Source organism: Cicer arietinum, chromosome 7 (genome assembly GCF_000331145.2).
Source record: "Cicer arietinum cultivar CDC Frontier isolate Library 1 chromosome 7, Cicar.CDCFrontier_v2.0, whole genome shotgun sequence".
Taxonomy (NCBI): Eukaryota; Viridiplantae; Streptophyta; class Magnoliopsida; order Fabales; family Fabaceae; genus Cicer; species Cicer arietinum.
In genome coordinates, this window is record NC_021166.2 from 20063827 (window position 1) to 20080204 (window position 16378).

A 16378-nucleotide genomic window follows, 5' to 3' on the forward strand; every position below is an offset into this window, starting at 1 on the left:
AAGAGAAAAGAAATGAATTAGTGAGAGAGTAAATTTTTCATAATTACAAAAACAACTGTATAGGATTAAGATATACTCATAAAACAAATATGTTTTTTTGATAATAATAAAATAATTCGTTTTAGTTCAGATTGGGGTTTAAAAAAGTAATATTTTTTTATACGTGTGCTTAAACACTATATATTTGCTCTCTATAAAACTAAAAAGTGATACAAACTAACAAAGACGCATCACTCTAGAAATTTTATTTGCATTAGAGTCTTGTTACTCCCCTTTTGTTTGTCTTTTATTTTGCTTTTGTCATACAAAATTACAGTCTCATTTATTATATTAATTTACACAAATTAATATAAAATCATAAATAAAACAAATAAAATAATTAATTCTATCAAATTAACTTTATTAATCATCAGTAATTTTTTTAATTAATTTCTCATTATTGAAAATGAACAATAAAATATATTATCTTGTGAGTAATATAAATAGTATTAATTAGAGAGTAAAATATAAAAGAAATTAAAATTATAATAAAAATTAAATGTGCCAATTTTTTTGTAATAAATATATTTGGTTTTAAATGTGACGATTATTCAATAGAAAAATATTATCTACCAAATGATCCAAAATTTTCTAAGATTTGCTAATTTGAGCAAAAAATTACCTTCCAGATCAATAAAGTAATATCATATTGACGGCCATTATATGAAGAAGTTGGATATATTGAAGCTCCAAGTGCAATATTTTTGTTAGTTTGAACAAATCCTGAGCAAAGTAAATTGTAGCATCCAGTTCGATGATATGCATCAGCCTGCAATTGATATTATAATAATAATAATAATTATTATTATTTAAATATTTTTTTTATTAATGTGTATTTTTCACTTGAAGCTAATATAAATAATATATAGTACCCCCTCAATTTCATTTTATTATAAGAGACAAATGAATTAACAAAATGGATACATTTAGTTTACAACAAAAGTTTAATAAATATGATTTATATATCAACTTTTGTTAACTCATCCTCTTATAAAAAAATAAAAAATGTATAATTTTTTACTTCTTATATTTTAATCAATGTACTTACCGTCCAATAAATAAATAGTCTAGGACGATGATCCCCATAGAGCTGTTGATTTACCTACGTAAAAATTATTTAAAATTAGTTTGATTAAATAAAATATATATCATTAAATAAAAAATAATTATGCAAAAAGAAACAAATGAATGGAGTGATAATGAGAGTATTTAACATACCTGCCAACCAGCTTCAATAGAATTGAGGTCTTTCCCAAATGTACCAGCGAGGATCCATATTTGAGCCAAACTGAATTCGTTATAATTTTCCACATGGGGGACCCACACGTTAATATTAGCCTTTGCTCCATAGTAGCGATCCCCATTTACATATGCATATGAATGCTTTGTTGTATATGGAGAACAATAAGAAACTTAGTTACATTATTTTCAAATATATATAGCATAAGGTTTTGAGAACAATTAAGTTTAATGTTGGTTTGTGTTTATGCTTCTTGATATAGTTGGTCCGAGGATATAAATAATTAAATGAAATCTAAAGAGACTTCTTATTTTTAGGTGCAAATGAAACAATATATAATTTAAAGAAGCACCATAAATGTGATTTCTTTTAAATTGAAAAGGAATTGGTTTCATGACTAAAGGAAAGATAGAAAACTGAACACTTTTTTCATTTACAAAAGAAACAGATAAAAATTGTATATTATGATTTTAGCAGAAAATGTTTTTACTTTTTGGTACATTGTGACTTTTGAGAATGCAAGGTGGATTCGTACTATGTTCACTTTCTTATTTACAAAAAAGGCTACAATTAAAAAATAAAAATAAAAAAACGTTTGCAATTCAATGACATTATTGAGTTTAATTATTTATAAAACATATATTGAAATATTAAATATTTAATTACCAAATGCTTCATAATCGATCATAGTTAAGTTTTTTTGTTTATCACCAAAATATAGGGGGGGCGGGGGGAAAAGAAATTGAGTGACAAAAAAATTGTGTTTCTTAATTGCATACCTCATGTGTGTTTCGGGTGTCCAAGTTGTCGTAATTTAATTTTCTACCAAATCTACTAATAGAGTTGGCTCTATACATGTCTTCCTTTTTTTGTCCTTCTAATTGGAATTGTTTTTTCAGGACATGATTCTCCAAATAAACTCCATAATTGAAAATTGTCACTCAAATTACTATATTTTGGTTATGTACTCTTGGAATTTCCGGAGGATCCTGAATATAAAAATATGCATGAAAAATTCCTAATTATACAAATTATCCAATTCAATTAACAAAAAATAAAAAATACCAATAGTTTTTGTCCTTTCAATAAAGGATGATCGAAAGCGGGTTGTTTATGAGATAAAACGCAATCTATAATATCACCATCAGGACTCTGCAAAAATAAATGCAAACAAAAATTATATAAACGCAAACACAATCATATATATATATATATATATATATTTGGATAGAGTAATTGAAAATTCATATAAGTGTGGATCAAGTAATTGAAAATTTTTGGAATTTATTATTTTAAACAGTTGAAATGTTTCAATTGAATTTATTTCATTAATAAATTTTTATGTTTGAATAGAGTAACTTATTGTTTAAAGTTGGATCATTTTATAACTTTAAAAAATTTGGGGTAAAAATATAAACATCAATAGAAAAGGAAAGTACAAACTAGAAATTTTAAAAACAAATTTGGCAGAATTCAAAATTTCTTGAAAGGTAGATTCGAAAAAAAATTAAAAGCTGCGGGACCATTTGAAAAATATGAAGATTTAATGAGTCAATAAGCAAAATTTAACAAATTATAAGGATATATTTGCAAAATTTTGTAAATGTATAAGGACTAATATAATTTTTTTCAAATACAGACAGACTAACTTACAATTTTTAAAAAAATATTAAAAATCATTTTAAGATTCATAGTTTATAAAGTTAATAAGGAATTTTGAATTTATAGTTTTTAGGTGACATTGAAATTTTCGCTAAATTTATCTTTAAGGACATAACCCATGAAATGCTTTCATTTTAAAAACTCTCTAAAATTTATTTTTCACATAAAATAATTTATATTAAATAATTTTCATTACCCTATAAAATTATATTTACTCATAAAATGATAGCATTGAAATACGGTGGGATAGTTGGAAATTCTATATAAGTTAAAATATTAGACAGATAAATGAAATTCTACTCATTTATAACTTTTTTAATTTGGACAGATAAATAAAATTCTTCATTCTTAAACATTGTCAGGCTATTATTATATACATTTCAAAATTTTGTTCAATATAATGTTAAGTGATCTAAAATGAGAATTTAAAAAAATTGCATCAAATTTGAAATTTCACAATGTTAAGGGACTAATTTGTAAAATATGAAATAGATAACCAATCTTGAATTTGATTTCAAAAAATTTTGGATGAATTTAAAAAATTTGAAGGACCAATTTGAAAATTTTAGAAAATAATTTGAAAAGTAATAAAAAAATAGAGTAATAAATAAATTTTTAACGCATATAGAAACCAATTTGTATAATTTAAAAATTTACAACGACCACGTTGAGAATCACATTTTATAGCGTAAAGAGGGAATTCCAAATTCCTAATTTTTAGATAGTATTAAAAATTTCTTAAATTTAGCTTTGAAAAAATACTTCATAAATTACTTCATTTTAAAAATTCTCTAAATTTAATATCAAAACAATAGAACTTTCATTAAATAATTTGAATTATCCTCTAAAATTACGTTATCTCAAAAAACTATTTCATCCAAATACTAACTTACCATAATTGTCTTAAGAGAAAACTTGTTGATCCGTTGAAGATGATTTGATAGCGACTGTTTCAGCTTGTCAAACTTTTCCTCTTTTGAAAAAGTTTGATTGACTAATAGATGACTATTTATTTTTGAAGAATAAATAGGACAAACCAAATAAATAAGAAGAAGAAGAAGAAAATATAGGAGGCGGGAAATAATTGGGGAGCTAAAATCCATGTTTGGTTTAGGTTTATGCTTGTTGGTAAAACTATTGAGTACTTACACATATATATAAACATGGATTAAGAAAATAAATAATAAAAAAACCAAATATTTAATATATTAAAAGTTTATTTAGTGTTAAATTTTGTTTAATAAAGTATTTAAGTTATTAACAAATTAATGAAATATGTTAAATGCATCTCAAATAAATATTTTTTTATGACATAATTAAAGTAACCGACTCAACACTTTAATTATTTTATTATGAAATATGTGGAGTTACAACAGGATCGTTTCTAGTATACAATATAATGCCATAATTAAAGTAACTGACTCGGCACTTTAATTTCTTCAATACACACAAAAGTAACCACATGGACATATTTGAATCTTCCAGTATCATAACAGAGGGAACATAGCCTTCATTAAAAATATTTAAATTAATTATTATTATTGTTATTATTATTATTATTAATAATAATATTATTCTATCTTATATTTTATTTTTTTCAAGAGCAACTGATGCTAAAGAAGTTGCAATAATTTACACTGCAAGTACTCCCGCGAGATATAGAGACATGGATGAATTTGTTTGGATTAGCCCCACTACAATAGGGTAGTCTGAAGTTGATTGAAAACAACCTCATTTATGCATTTGTAGAGAGATGGCACCTTTAGACTTTGTCATTTCACATGTCATCTAGTGAAATGACAACTATTTTGGATGATGTTGTCAATCTATTAGGCTTGACATTAGGTGTGAGTTGTACACTACACCACTCGACCTAGATAAACTTATGACATGAAATATTTCCATTAATGTATAGCTTATTGAAGTGCCTTCTTGTTGTATCTTTCAAGTGAGGAATGTACGTCCTTATATAGAGATCTTTAGGGTTTCAGATCGTTGTCCTTTTTTCACGAAATCAACTATAACATGATGTTATGAATCAAAACTTTTTGAGATTGATTTTCCATAGAAAACTTTTCAAAATGAATCTATTTAATTACTCAGTGTATCTTGGTATGGAGCTGGACGAAGGAGACGATACGAAAAATAGAGCATGTCTTATCGACCTTTAGACAAAATAGCATATTCACGGTGACTATCAGAGGATACGCAAAGCTTTCTCTTCTTCGGAGCGTTGACTTTCATTAGATCATTGACTTTAATCATAACATTGACTTTCTTTAGATCGTTGACTTTTACCAAAGCATTGCATTTTATCAGAGCTTTCATTATAAATAAGAGTCAGTCAATCAAATAGTTGATATGATTATCAGAGACAAACAATCACTTTCTTGTCATGATTATCAGAGGCAGATGAATATATGCTTGTTGCATTCATCATAGGCAGACAAACAAATGCTTGTTATAGTCATTGGTGGCAGATGAATTAAAGCATAGTTGCATTCATTAGAGGCAATTAAGCCAAAGCATTGCTTGCATTTCCAGAGTCACCATAAAGAGAGTGTTGCTTGCATTATCAGATTCCACCTATACAGAGCATTGCTCTTATTATCAAAGTCACCAGAGTTGTGTGTTAGAGCGCGTTTACCAAACTTTAAAATAGAGAATAGAAACAAAATTTGGGTGTTCCTTTGTCCGAGTTCAATCATTATAGGATATAGCATAAGATCTTACAAAACTCGTTTGATCAGGGAACTACGCACTTAATTAAAATATTAGTGATTTAAATTGTTCGCACAAATTGATTTTGATATCATCAAAACAAGTATGGTCATAGTTCTTCAAACTAACTTATTCTAACAAGAGGTTGAAATTCTACTTTCTTTTTTTGTTTTTACGTGTCATCTTTCAAACTCTATTACTTCTATATATGTTAAGGATGAGTAGATAAACATTTCATTGTTGGGAATAAGTAGAACAAGATGATTTTTTTTTTTTAAATTTCATTTTTGGTTATATGAATGAATTTGTTGAATTATTTTTCTCATCTATGTGCTTAACGATTTTTATTGCTTGAACATCGCTAAACTATTATACGATTCATATTTTAAAGCATAAGTGGAATGTACGAATGCTTGAGATGAGAAATTCATGATATAGTAGTGTAGGAGTAGATATAGGTTAATACAACAATTCTTGTACGTTAAGGCTTATCTATAATCTTAAATCCACTAAAGAATTAAGGGTTACGTTAGACTTAAATGTTTTGTCACTAAGGAATTAGGACAAGAATAGTCAAAATATCGATAATTGTTCTATAAAGAATTTCAGTAATTAAAATCAAATTAGGAATCAAGACTGGATTCGAAGTAAAACTACTAATTGACATTTTTTTATTATAAATTTCAGCAGTTTCACTCTTGTTAGTTGAAAACCTACTAAATCAATTCATAATTTTTTGTTCAATTTTAGTAACTAAACCTAATTCAATAGTCTAATACAATTCTTGTGTTTTACATTCGATATTATCGTTGTAATATTATTTGCAATTATTCAGTTCACTTGATGAACCACTATTAAGAATTTACAATGAGTCTAGTTTATATGAATGGATGGCTTGTAAATAAATAATAATAATAATAATAATAATAATAATAATAATAATAATAATAATAATAATAATAATAATAATAATAATAATAATAATAATTATACCCTATTAGATATTTGGATCCATATAGAAGCCACCAATTCTTAGTCTTTGGATCCTACACACAAAATAAAAAGAATCAAAGTAAACCTTCAATAACAACCTTTGGCTTTATAAAAAATTTAAGTACCTCAAACATAGACATAAATTACATACTCATTTAGAACAATATAGTAGCCAACATTATAAGTTAAAGTTGAATGGGTTAAAAAGAGATAAATAAATTAAAGGTGCCAAGGTGGAGAATGAAATATGCAAAATATTGGAAAAAATGTGAAGAACTAAAAAATAAGCATTTTCAATTGGAAAAGGCAAAGAAAAATGATATTTTGAAAGTGCATGACATAGAAGGAGAAAAGAAATGAATTAGTTAGAGAGTACGTTTTGCATAATTACAAAAACAAACGTATAGTGTTTAGATATGTTAATAAAAAAAATATTTTTTTAATAATAATAAAATAATTAATTTTACTTTAGATTGGTGTTTAAAAAAAAATCATATTTTTTTTATATGTGTGCTTAAATACTATATAATTTTGCTCATTATAAAAGTGATAAATAAACTCTGTATGCTTAAATAAAAGTGATATAATTTTGACTTTAGTGGCTTTGATCAAGTAAAAAGAAAAAACTTTAATGGCCAAATCTCACACATTATTATTAGAAAAAAAAAAAAAAAAACAAGAGTAGTAAAAAATAAGGGAAAAATAAAAGAACAAAAGGAAAATAGAGAAATTAATATCTACCAAATGATCCATAATTTTCTAAGATTTGCTAATTTGAGCAAAAAATTAATTACCTTCCAGATCGTTAAGGTAATATAAAATTGACGGCCATTATATGAAGAAGTTGGAGATATTGCAGCTCCAAGTGCAATATTTTTGCTAGTTTGAACAAATCCTGAGCAAAGTAAATTGTAGCATCCAGTTCGACGATATGCATCAGTCTGCAATTATTAATATTAATATTAATATTATTATTATTATTATTATTATTATTATTTCATTAATTTTTTTATTAATGTTTATTTTCCACTTGAAGCTAATATAAATAATATATAGTACTCTCTCATTTTATTTTTATAAGAGACAAATGAGTTAACAAAAATTAATACATTTAGTTTATAACAAAAGTTTAATTAATATGGTCTATATATCAATTTTTGTTGACTCATCTCTTATAAAAATAATAGAGATTGTATAATTTTTTACTTCTTATACTATAATCAATTTACTTACCGTCCAAAAAATAAATAGTCTAGGACGGTGGTCCCCATAGAGCTCCCGACTTACCTACATAAAAATTATTTAAAATTAGTTTGATTGACATAAATACCAAATTTATTACATTGACGGAAATAATTGTACCAACTTCAACATCGATTGTTTCTTAACTGAAGTTTGTTTACTTAATTAAATATATATATATATATATATATATATATATATTAAATAAAAATATATCATTAAATAAAAAAAATTATGCAAAAAGAAACAAATGAATGGAGTGATTAATGAGAGTATTTAACATACCTGCCAACCAGCTTCAATAGAATTGAGGTCTTTTCCAAATGTACCAGCGAGGATCCATATTTGAGCCAAGCTGAATTCGTTATAATTTTCCACATGGGGGGCCCACACGTTTATCTTAGCCTTTGCTCCATAGTAGCGATCCCTAGTTACATACGCAATAGAATGCTTTGTAGTATATGCAAAACAATCAGAAACTTAGTTACAAATATGGTTTAATATGGATATAAATAATTAAATGAAATCTAAAGAGACCTTCTTATTTTTAGGTGCAAATGAAACAATATATAATTTAAAGAAGCACCATAAAATTATGTGATTTCTTTTAAATTTAAAAGGATTCAAACAACTATAATTTTTTTTTTTTTTATAAATATTTTTTTTTTTTTTAAAAATATATATATATATATATATATATATATATATATTAAATAAAAATATATCATTAAATAAAAAAAATTATGCAAAAAGAAACAAATGAATGGAGTGATTAATGAGAGTATTTAACATACCTGCCAACCAGCTTCAATAGAATTGAGGTCTTTTCCAAATGTACCAGCGAGGATCCATATTTGAGCCAAGCTGAATTCGTTATAATTTTCTACATGGGGGACCCACACGTTAATATTAGCCTTTGCTCCATAGTAGCGATCCCCATTTACATACGCAAATGAATGCTTTGTAGTATATGGAAAACAATAAGAAACTTAGTTACAAATATGGTTTGTGTTTAAGCTTCTTCATATAGTTGGTCCGAGGATATAAATAGTTAAATGAAATCTAAAGAGACCTTCTTATTTTTAGGTGCAAATGAAACAATATATAATATAAAGAAGCACCATAAAATTATGTGTTTTCTTTTAAATTTAAAAGGATTTGGTTTCATGACTAAAGGAAAGATAGAAAATTGAACACTTTTTACATTTACAAAAGGAACAGATAAAAATTGTATATTATCCTTTTAGTAGATTTTTTTTTACTTTATAATACATTGTAACTTCTCAGAGTGTAAGGTAGATTCGTACTATGTTCACTTTCTTATTTACAAAAAAGGCTACAATTAAAATAAAAAAATAAAAAAAATATTTTGGAATTCAAGGACATTTTTGGATTTTATTATTTATAAAACATATATTAAAATTTTTAATATTCAACTACCAAATGCTGAAATTGAGGGACAAAAAATTTGAGTTTTTGTAATTGCATACCTCATGTTTGTTTCCGATGTCCAAGTTGCTATAATTTAATTTTCTACCAAATCTACTAATAGAGTTGGCTCTATACATGTCTTCCTCTTTAATCCTTCTAATTGGAATTGTATTTTCAGGACATGATTCTCCGGATAAACTCCATAATTGAAAATTGTCACTCAAATTACTATTTTGGTTATGTCCTTTTGGTATTTCCGGAGGATCCTGGATATAAAAATATGCATGAAAAATTCTTAATTATATAAATTATCTAATTCAATTAGCAAAATATAAAAAATACCAATGGTTTTTGTCCTTTCAATAAAGGATGATCGAAAGCGGGTTGTTTATGAGATAAAACGCAATCTATGATATCACCATCAGGACTCTGCAAAAACGAACGCAAACAAAAATAAAATAAAGGTAAACACAAGAAATAAATATTTGGATAGAGTAATTGAAAAATCATATAAGTGTGTGGTCCAAGTAATTGAAAAATATTGGGAATTTAAAATTTTGATCAGTTCAAATGTTTCAATTGAATTTCTTCATTAATAAATTTTTATGTTTGGATAGACTAATTTGTTATTTAAAGTTGGATCATTTTATATCTTTATAAAATTAGTGGTAAAAATATAAACTTCAATTAAAAACAAAAGTGCAAACTAGAAATTTTTAAAACAAATTAGGCACAATTCAAAATTTTTTAAAAGGTAGATTCGAAAATATTTAAAAGCTGAGGGACCAATTTGAAAATTTGTATGAATCAATAAGAAAAATTGAACAAATTAAAAGGATATATTTGCAAAATTTTGTAAATGTATAAGGACTAATATAATTTGTTTTTGAAATATAGACAGACCTACTTACAATTTTTAAAAAATTATAAGAATCATTTTAAGCTTCATAGTTTATCAAGTTAACAAGGAATTTTGAATTTATAGTTTTCATGTGACATTGGAATTTGCTAAATTTATCTTTAACGATATAACCCATGAATTTCATTCATTTTAAAAATTCAATTTTTAAAATTTAATTTTCAAATAAAGTAATTTATATAAAATAATTTTCATTACCCTCTAAAATTATATTTACTCAATGCTCACATCCAAAGACGGTGGGTAATCGAAAATTCTACATAAATTAAAATTTTGCACAATTAAATAAAATTCTTCTCATTTACAATTTTTTTTAGTTTGGACAGATAAATAAAATTCTTCATTCTTAAACATTTTTGGACTATTATTATATATATTTCAAAAGTTTTGCTCAATATCATGTAGAATTAAAAATATTGGATCAAATTAGAAATTTCACAATATTATATGGACCAATTTGTAAAATGTGAAATAGACAACCAATCTTGAATTTGATTTCAAAAAATTTGGGATGAATTTAAAAAATTTGAGGGACCAATTTGAAAATTTTAGAAAATAATTTGAAAAGTTATAAAAAAATAGAGTAATAAATAAATTTTTAACGCATATAGAAACCAATTTGTATAATTTAAAAATTTACAACGACCACGTTGAGAATCACATTTTATAGCGTAAGGAGGGAATTCCAAATTCCTAATTTTTAGATAGTATTAAAAATTTCTTAAATTTAGCTTTGAAAAAATACTTCATAAATTACTTCATTTTAAAAATTCTCTAAATTTAATATCAAAACAATAGAACTTTCATTAAATAATTTGAATTATCCTCTAAAATTACGTTATCTCAAAAAACTATTTCATCCAAATACTAACTTACCATAATTGTCTTAAGAGAAAACTTATTGATCCATTGAAGATGATTTGATAGCGACTTTTTCAGCTTGTCAAACTTTTCCTCTTTTGAAAAAGTTTGATTGACTAATTGATGACTATTTATTTTTGAAAAATAAATAGGACAAACCAAATAAATATGAAGAAGAAGAAAATATAAGAGGCGGGAAATAACTGGGGAGCTAAAATCCATGTTTGGTTTAGGTTTATGCTTGTTGGGAAAACTATTGAGTACTTACACATATATATAAACATGGATTAAGAAAATAAATAATAAAAAAACCAAATATTTAATATATTAAAAGTTTATTTAAAGTTAAAATTTGTTTAATAAAGTATTTAAGTTATTAACAAATTAATGAAATATGTTAAATACATCTCAAATAATTTTTTTTTATGACATAATTAAAGTAACCGACTCAGCACTTTAATTTTTTTATTATGAAATATGTGGAGTTACAACAGGACCGTTTCTAATATACAATATAATGCCATAATTAAAGTAACTGACTCGGCACTTTAATTTCTTCAATACAAACAAAAGTAACCACTTGGACATATTTAAATCTTCCAGTATCATAATAGAGGGAACATAGCCTTCCTTAAAAATATTTAAATTAATTATTATTATTATTATTATTATTATTATTATTATTATTATTATTATTCTATCTTATATTTTATTTTTTTCAAGAGCAACTGATGCTAAAGAAGTTGCAATAATTTACACTGTAAGTACTCCCGCGAGATATATAGACATGGATGAATTTGTTTGGATTAGCCCCACTACAATAGGGTAGTCTGAAGTTGATCGAAAACAACCTCATTTATGCATTTGTAGAGAGATGACACCTTTAGATTTTGTCATTTCACATTCCATTTAGTGAAATGACGACTACTTTGAATGATGTTGTCAATCTATTAGGCTTCGCATTAGGTGTCAGTTATACACTACACCACTCGACCTAGATAAAGTTATGACATGAAATATTGCCATTAATGTATAGCTTACTGGAGTGCCTTCTTGTTGTATTGTTGTATCTTTCAAGTGAGGAATGTACGTCCTTATATAGAGATCTTATCGACCTTTAGACAAAATAGCATATTCACGGTGACTATCAGAGGATACGCAAAGCTTTCTCTTCTTCGGAACGTTGACTTTCATTAGATCATTAACTTTAATCATAACATTGACTTTCTTTAGATCGTTGACTTTTACCAAAGCATTGCATTTTATTAGAGCTTACATTATAAATATTGTGATACCCCAAATTTTATAATAAATCATTTTATTTATCTAATAGGATTTTAGAGATTTAATTTAGTATTGCATGTGTTAGAATATATGTTGATAAATTATTATGATTCATTCTCCTTATATGTGTATTTAATGTAATGTGATAAGTTTATAGATATTTAATTTAGTGAATAAGATAAATTGTTAATATTGTATTTTTCTATTTTATCTAATCATTTTTATGAAAAACATTATTATCTTAATATGAATATTTTTAAGAAAAAGTTTTTAGTATGAAGGAGTAAAAAAATTATTTAATTATTAATGATTTTAAAAAACAAAATATTTATTAAAAAAAAAAAGAGAATTTTGGGTCAGACCGCTATTTACATCTTATTTTCTACTTCTTTAATCTATTTGGGTCTTTATTACACTACAACAGACTTTCTCATCTACACCATTGATATGCTTGTTACACCCCCTTTTTCTGTTTTAATAAGGACTTTGGCCCACTCCATTTTCCAACGATCATGAAAATCTGTCATCGCCGCGTTTTGGGTTGTTGTTACCACTAAGCATTTTCGAGTCGTTATGTTGGTAAGACTTTTTGGCTAATCTTTTTGCGTTTTTTTTACATACCTTCTTACTCTTAATATTTCTTTTTAATATTCATGTTTTACATTAAAAATAATTATTATTATGTTTTGAATTATAATTACAACTATATATATATATATATATCAACTAATTCTAAATAAAGAATTTTAGTATGAGTACGTGTACGTGTAATCTCCTTGGAGTAGCTAAGCTTGTGCATTCTATCTAGTTTCATCATATATATTTATAATTGTTATTGTTAAGTCTGAAAATATATAATTTTTTTCAATTATTCTAATAAATTAGATATTATTATTATCATTATTATTATTAAAATACCATAACTATTATTTATTTCAAATATTAAATGATCCAATATATGTAGATATGCATATAAAAATATATATATTATAAAAGAAATGTTTGAGACTATATTATGAGTTGTAAATAAATTATTTTTGTTGGTTTATTATGTTTGCTCGATTGTCTTGGCGGGCTACTAAAGACTCTGATTTACGAAGGCGAGGCGTACATTCAATAAGTTATTCGATTTGGTTGCTGATGTGAAGTTCTCTATCTCCTCTAAGGCTGCGTGAAATCTTTAATCAAGGTATGGGGTGAGAGAGAGTTCGAATTCATGAGTGTAAATTAAGTGAGATGAACGGGAAGACCGTATTTCCCATAATTCATTCGGGGCTTGCTACGTACGGCTGAAGTCCTTTGAGTAATAATTGACTAATGAGAAAACTTGAATTCAGTGAGGTTAAAATGAGTTAGAAACTTTAATAGGGTGTTGTTTGATTTAAATTTTGAAGATTGTGTGGTAGTTCAATTATTGTAGAATTATTTATTTGACGTGTTTTGTGTTTTGTTTATATCTACCTTGACATTGTTATATGATATAAAATGTGATGAATTGTTATTAATTTAATTTCAATTGAAGTGGTGTGTGTGAATGATTTAGTATTATTATCTGTGAGTGAAAATCATATATTTTTGGTGTTTGTGTATTATGATGATTAATTTTGAATGTAATGTAAGACTATGAAAATGTGCATTGATGATTGTTTTGTTAACAAAGAAAAGAGAAAGCAAGAGGAAGAAGAGAAACAACCACTCTAGGGTTTCATAACATAGAATGAACCAAAACCAAAGTTAATAGGGTTACAATGAGTATATATATAAAAGAATAGAATTGTCTAGAATTGTCTAAAATACCCTTACTACTAATATATAATAATATTATCTAACATCTCCCCTCAAACTCACGATGCATTAACATGGAGCATCGAGAGTTTGTCAACTAAAAAAAACGAAAACGTTTAATGGAATGCATCTTTGTGAACAAATCAGCAATCTGTAAAGAAGAAGAGACAAACGGTTGAGTAATGATTCTATGCTGAAGATGATGACGAGAGGGGTAACGAGGAGGATCAACAATCGCAGGAGGTGATTGGACAGCCGGGGGGACAAGAGGGATGTCACCAAAGAAGAAGCAACAATCAAAGAGAAGAACCAAGCCAACAAAAAATCAAAACCGAAAAAGAAGCGATCAACCAAGGAGCAACAACCATATCAAAATCAACAGATAGGAACCACCAAAGAAGTAGCACCACGAAACCAAATCCAAACAAACCAAGGAGCAACAACCATATCAAAATCAACAGATAGGAACAACCAAAGAAGTAGCACCACGAAACAACCATATCAAAATCAACAGATAGGAACAACCAAAGAAGTAGCACCACGAAACCAAATCCAAACAAACCAAACCAAATAGAACCAAACAAAACTAAATCATATCAAACCAAACTAAACAAAGAGAGAAGCAACAAAGCAAATCACTAGAGAGATTAGCAATCAAACAGAAGAAGCAACAGACAGAGCGACAACACAGAAGATCAAATTTTCAGCCTCATCCAAGTATCCAACCCTTCCTAGAAGGTCAATCATATAACCATAATGCTCAATCTGAGGCACAATTCCAAATCTCTCCATTTCTTTGAAGCATCTTCTTCCTTCCTCTACCAAACCACAATGGTTGCAAGCAGATAACACACTAGTCATTGTTATCTCATTCGGTTCAAATCCTTCCCGTAACATTGCTGCGAATACTTCTAACGCTTCCTTCGCACAACCATTGACACCATAACCATTTATCAAAGCATTCCACGACGATGTATCTTTTTCATTCATCTCCTCAAAAAGCAATTTAGCTTTTCCAATTTCCCCACATTTTGCATACATATCAACCAAAGCATACACATGAACATCTTCATCAAGTCGGTTCCTTTGCACAAACCCATGAATCCAAACACCCAAATCCAAAGAACTCAAATCAGCAACAGCAGGAAGAACACTCACAACCGTCACTTTATTCATTTCCACATCCAAACGTCCCCTCATTTTCCAAAACAACTTCAACGCATCGTGTGGTCGTCTATTCTCACAATATCCCCTAATCATCGCATTCCAACTAAGCACATTCTTGACAGGCATACAATCAAATATAAACCTACCCACCACAACATCATCATCCTCACATTAACCATGAACCATACTAGTCCAAGAAATAACATTCTTATCCTTCATCTTATCAAACAAATCCCTCGCCAAATCCATACACCCCATTTTCACATACCCATCAATCATAACATTAGAAGCAGCAATATCTCTATCAGGCATAACATCAGAAAGCTTCCTGGCCTACCTCATATCCCCACAAGCAAACCCAACAATAACAGTCCAAGAAACCAAACTTCTCACAAACATTTCAACCAAAGAAGTCCCAACATACAAATTAACACAAAACCCATTTTTCAAAACAACACAATGAACCTCCAAACCTTCTCTCAAATCCATACAAATAATGAGACAAACACAATCACTGAGACAAAATAAATTAGGGATAACCTGGTGCTGTGCGAGCATGATTTCTCCCCCTACAGACGTCTTTTTACCGATCCGACCGTTGAAGACGAAGACCTGAATGTTGTGAACCTTCTGTCCAAACATCAGCCAAATCCAACGGTTAACGAATGCGCAATCGATGTTTTTGTGAGACTGATTTAACAAAATCGGGAACAAGGTTAGTCTTCTCTTTTCTCTTTTGGTGGTTGCCTTTTCTATCAAAATAGTCTCTCTCTCTTCTCTACGGTAGATCCCAAGATGATAATTCTCAATCATCTCTTCATAACGATCAATCAAAATCCCCCAATAACCATGCAAATAATAATGATTCTCAAAGTAAACTTTACCACCCATTGTTCTTTTTAGCTCGGTTGGTTAGAGCGACAAACCCTAATGGCTTGTGGAAAGGTTTATAGAACCCTAATAAATTCTTTTTTTTTTTTACTGATCTACTGAAAATAAACGAAAAGCTACAAAGAAAGGGTATAGCAGAATTG

The 16378-nt window shown here is 27.2% G+C and overlaps 1 protein-coding gene across 1 annotated transcript in view; it reads right to left on the reverse strand.

The window, feature by feature from the left end:
• Nucleotides 1–15377, reverse strand: part of LOC101513850 (protein neprosin-like) — a 16015-nt gene extending 638 nt beyond the window's left edge. The window contains exons 1-7 of the mRNA XM_027336845.1: nucleotides 15237–15377; nucleotides 11124–11201; nucleotides 9671–9757; nucleotides 9388–9594; nucleotides 8183–8347; nucleotides 1088–1141; nucleotides 662–808 (exon numbers count right to left, since the gene is read on the reverse strand). Coding sequence (XP_027192646.1) covers nucleotides 662–808; nucleotides 1088–1141; nucleotides 8183–8347; nucleotides 9388–9594; nucleotides 9671–9757; nucleotides 11124–11201; nucleotides 15237–15377 — 879 coding nt within the window. The remainder of the gene's footprint in view (nucleotides 1–661; nucleotides 809–1087; nucleotides 1142–8182; nucleotides 8348–9387; nucleotides 9595–9670; nucleotides 9758–11123; nucleotides 11202–15236) is intronic.
• Nucleotides 15378–16378: the final 1001 nt, after the last annotated feature.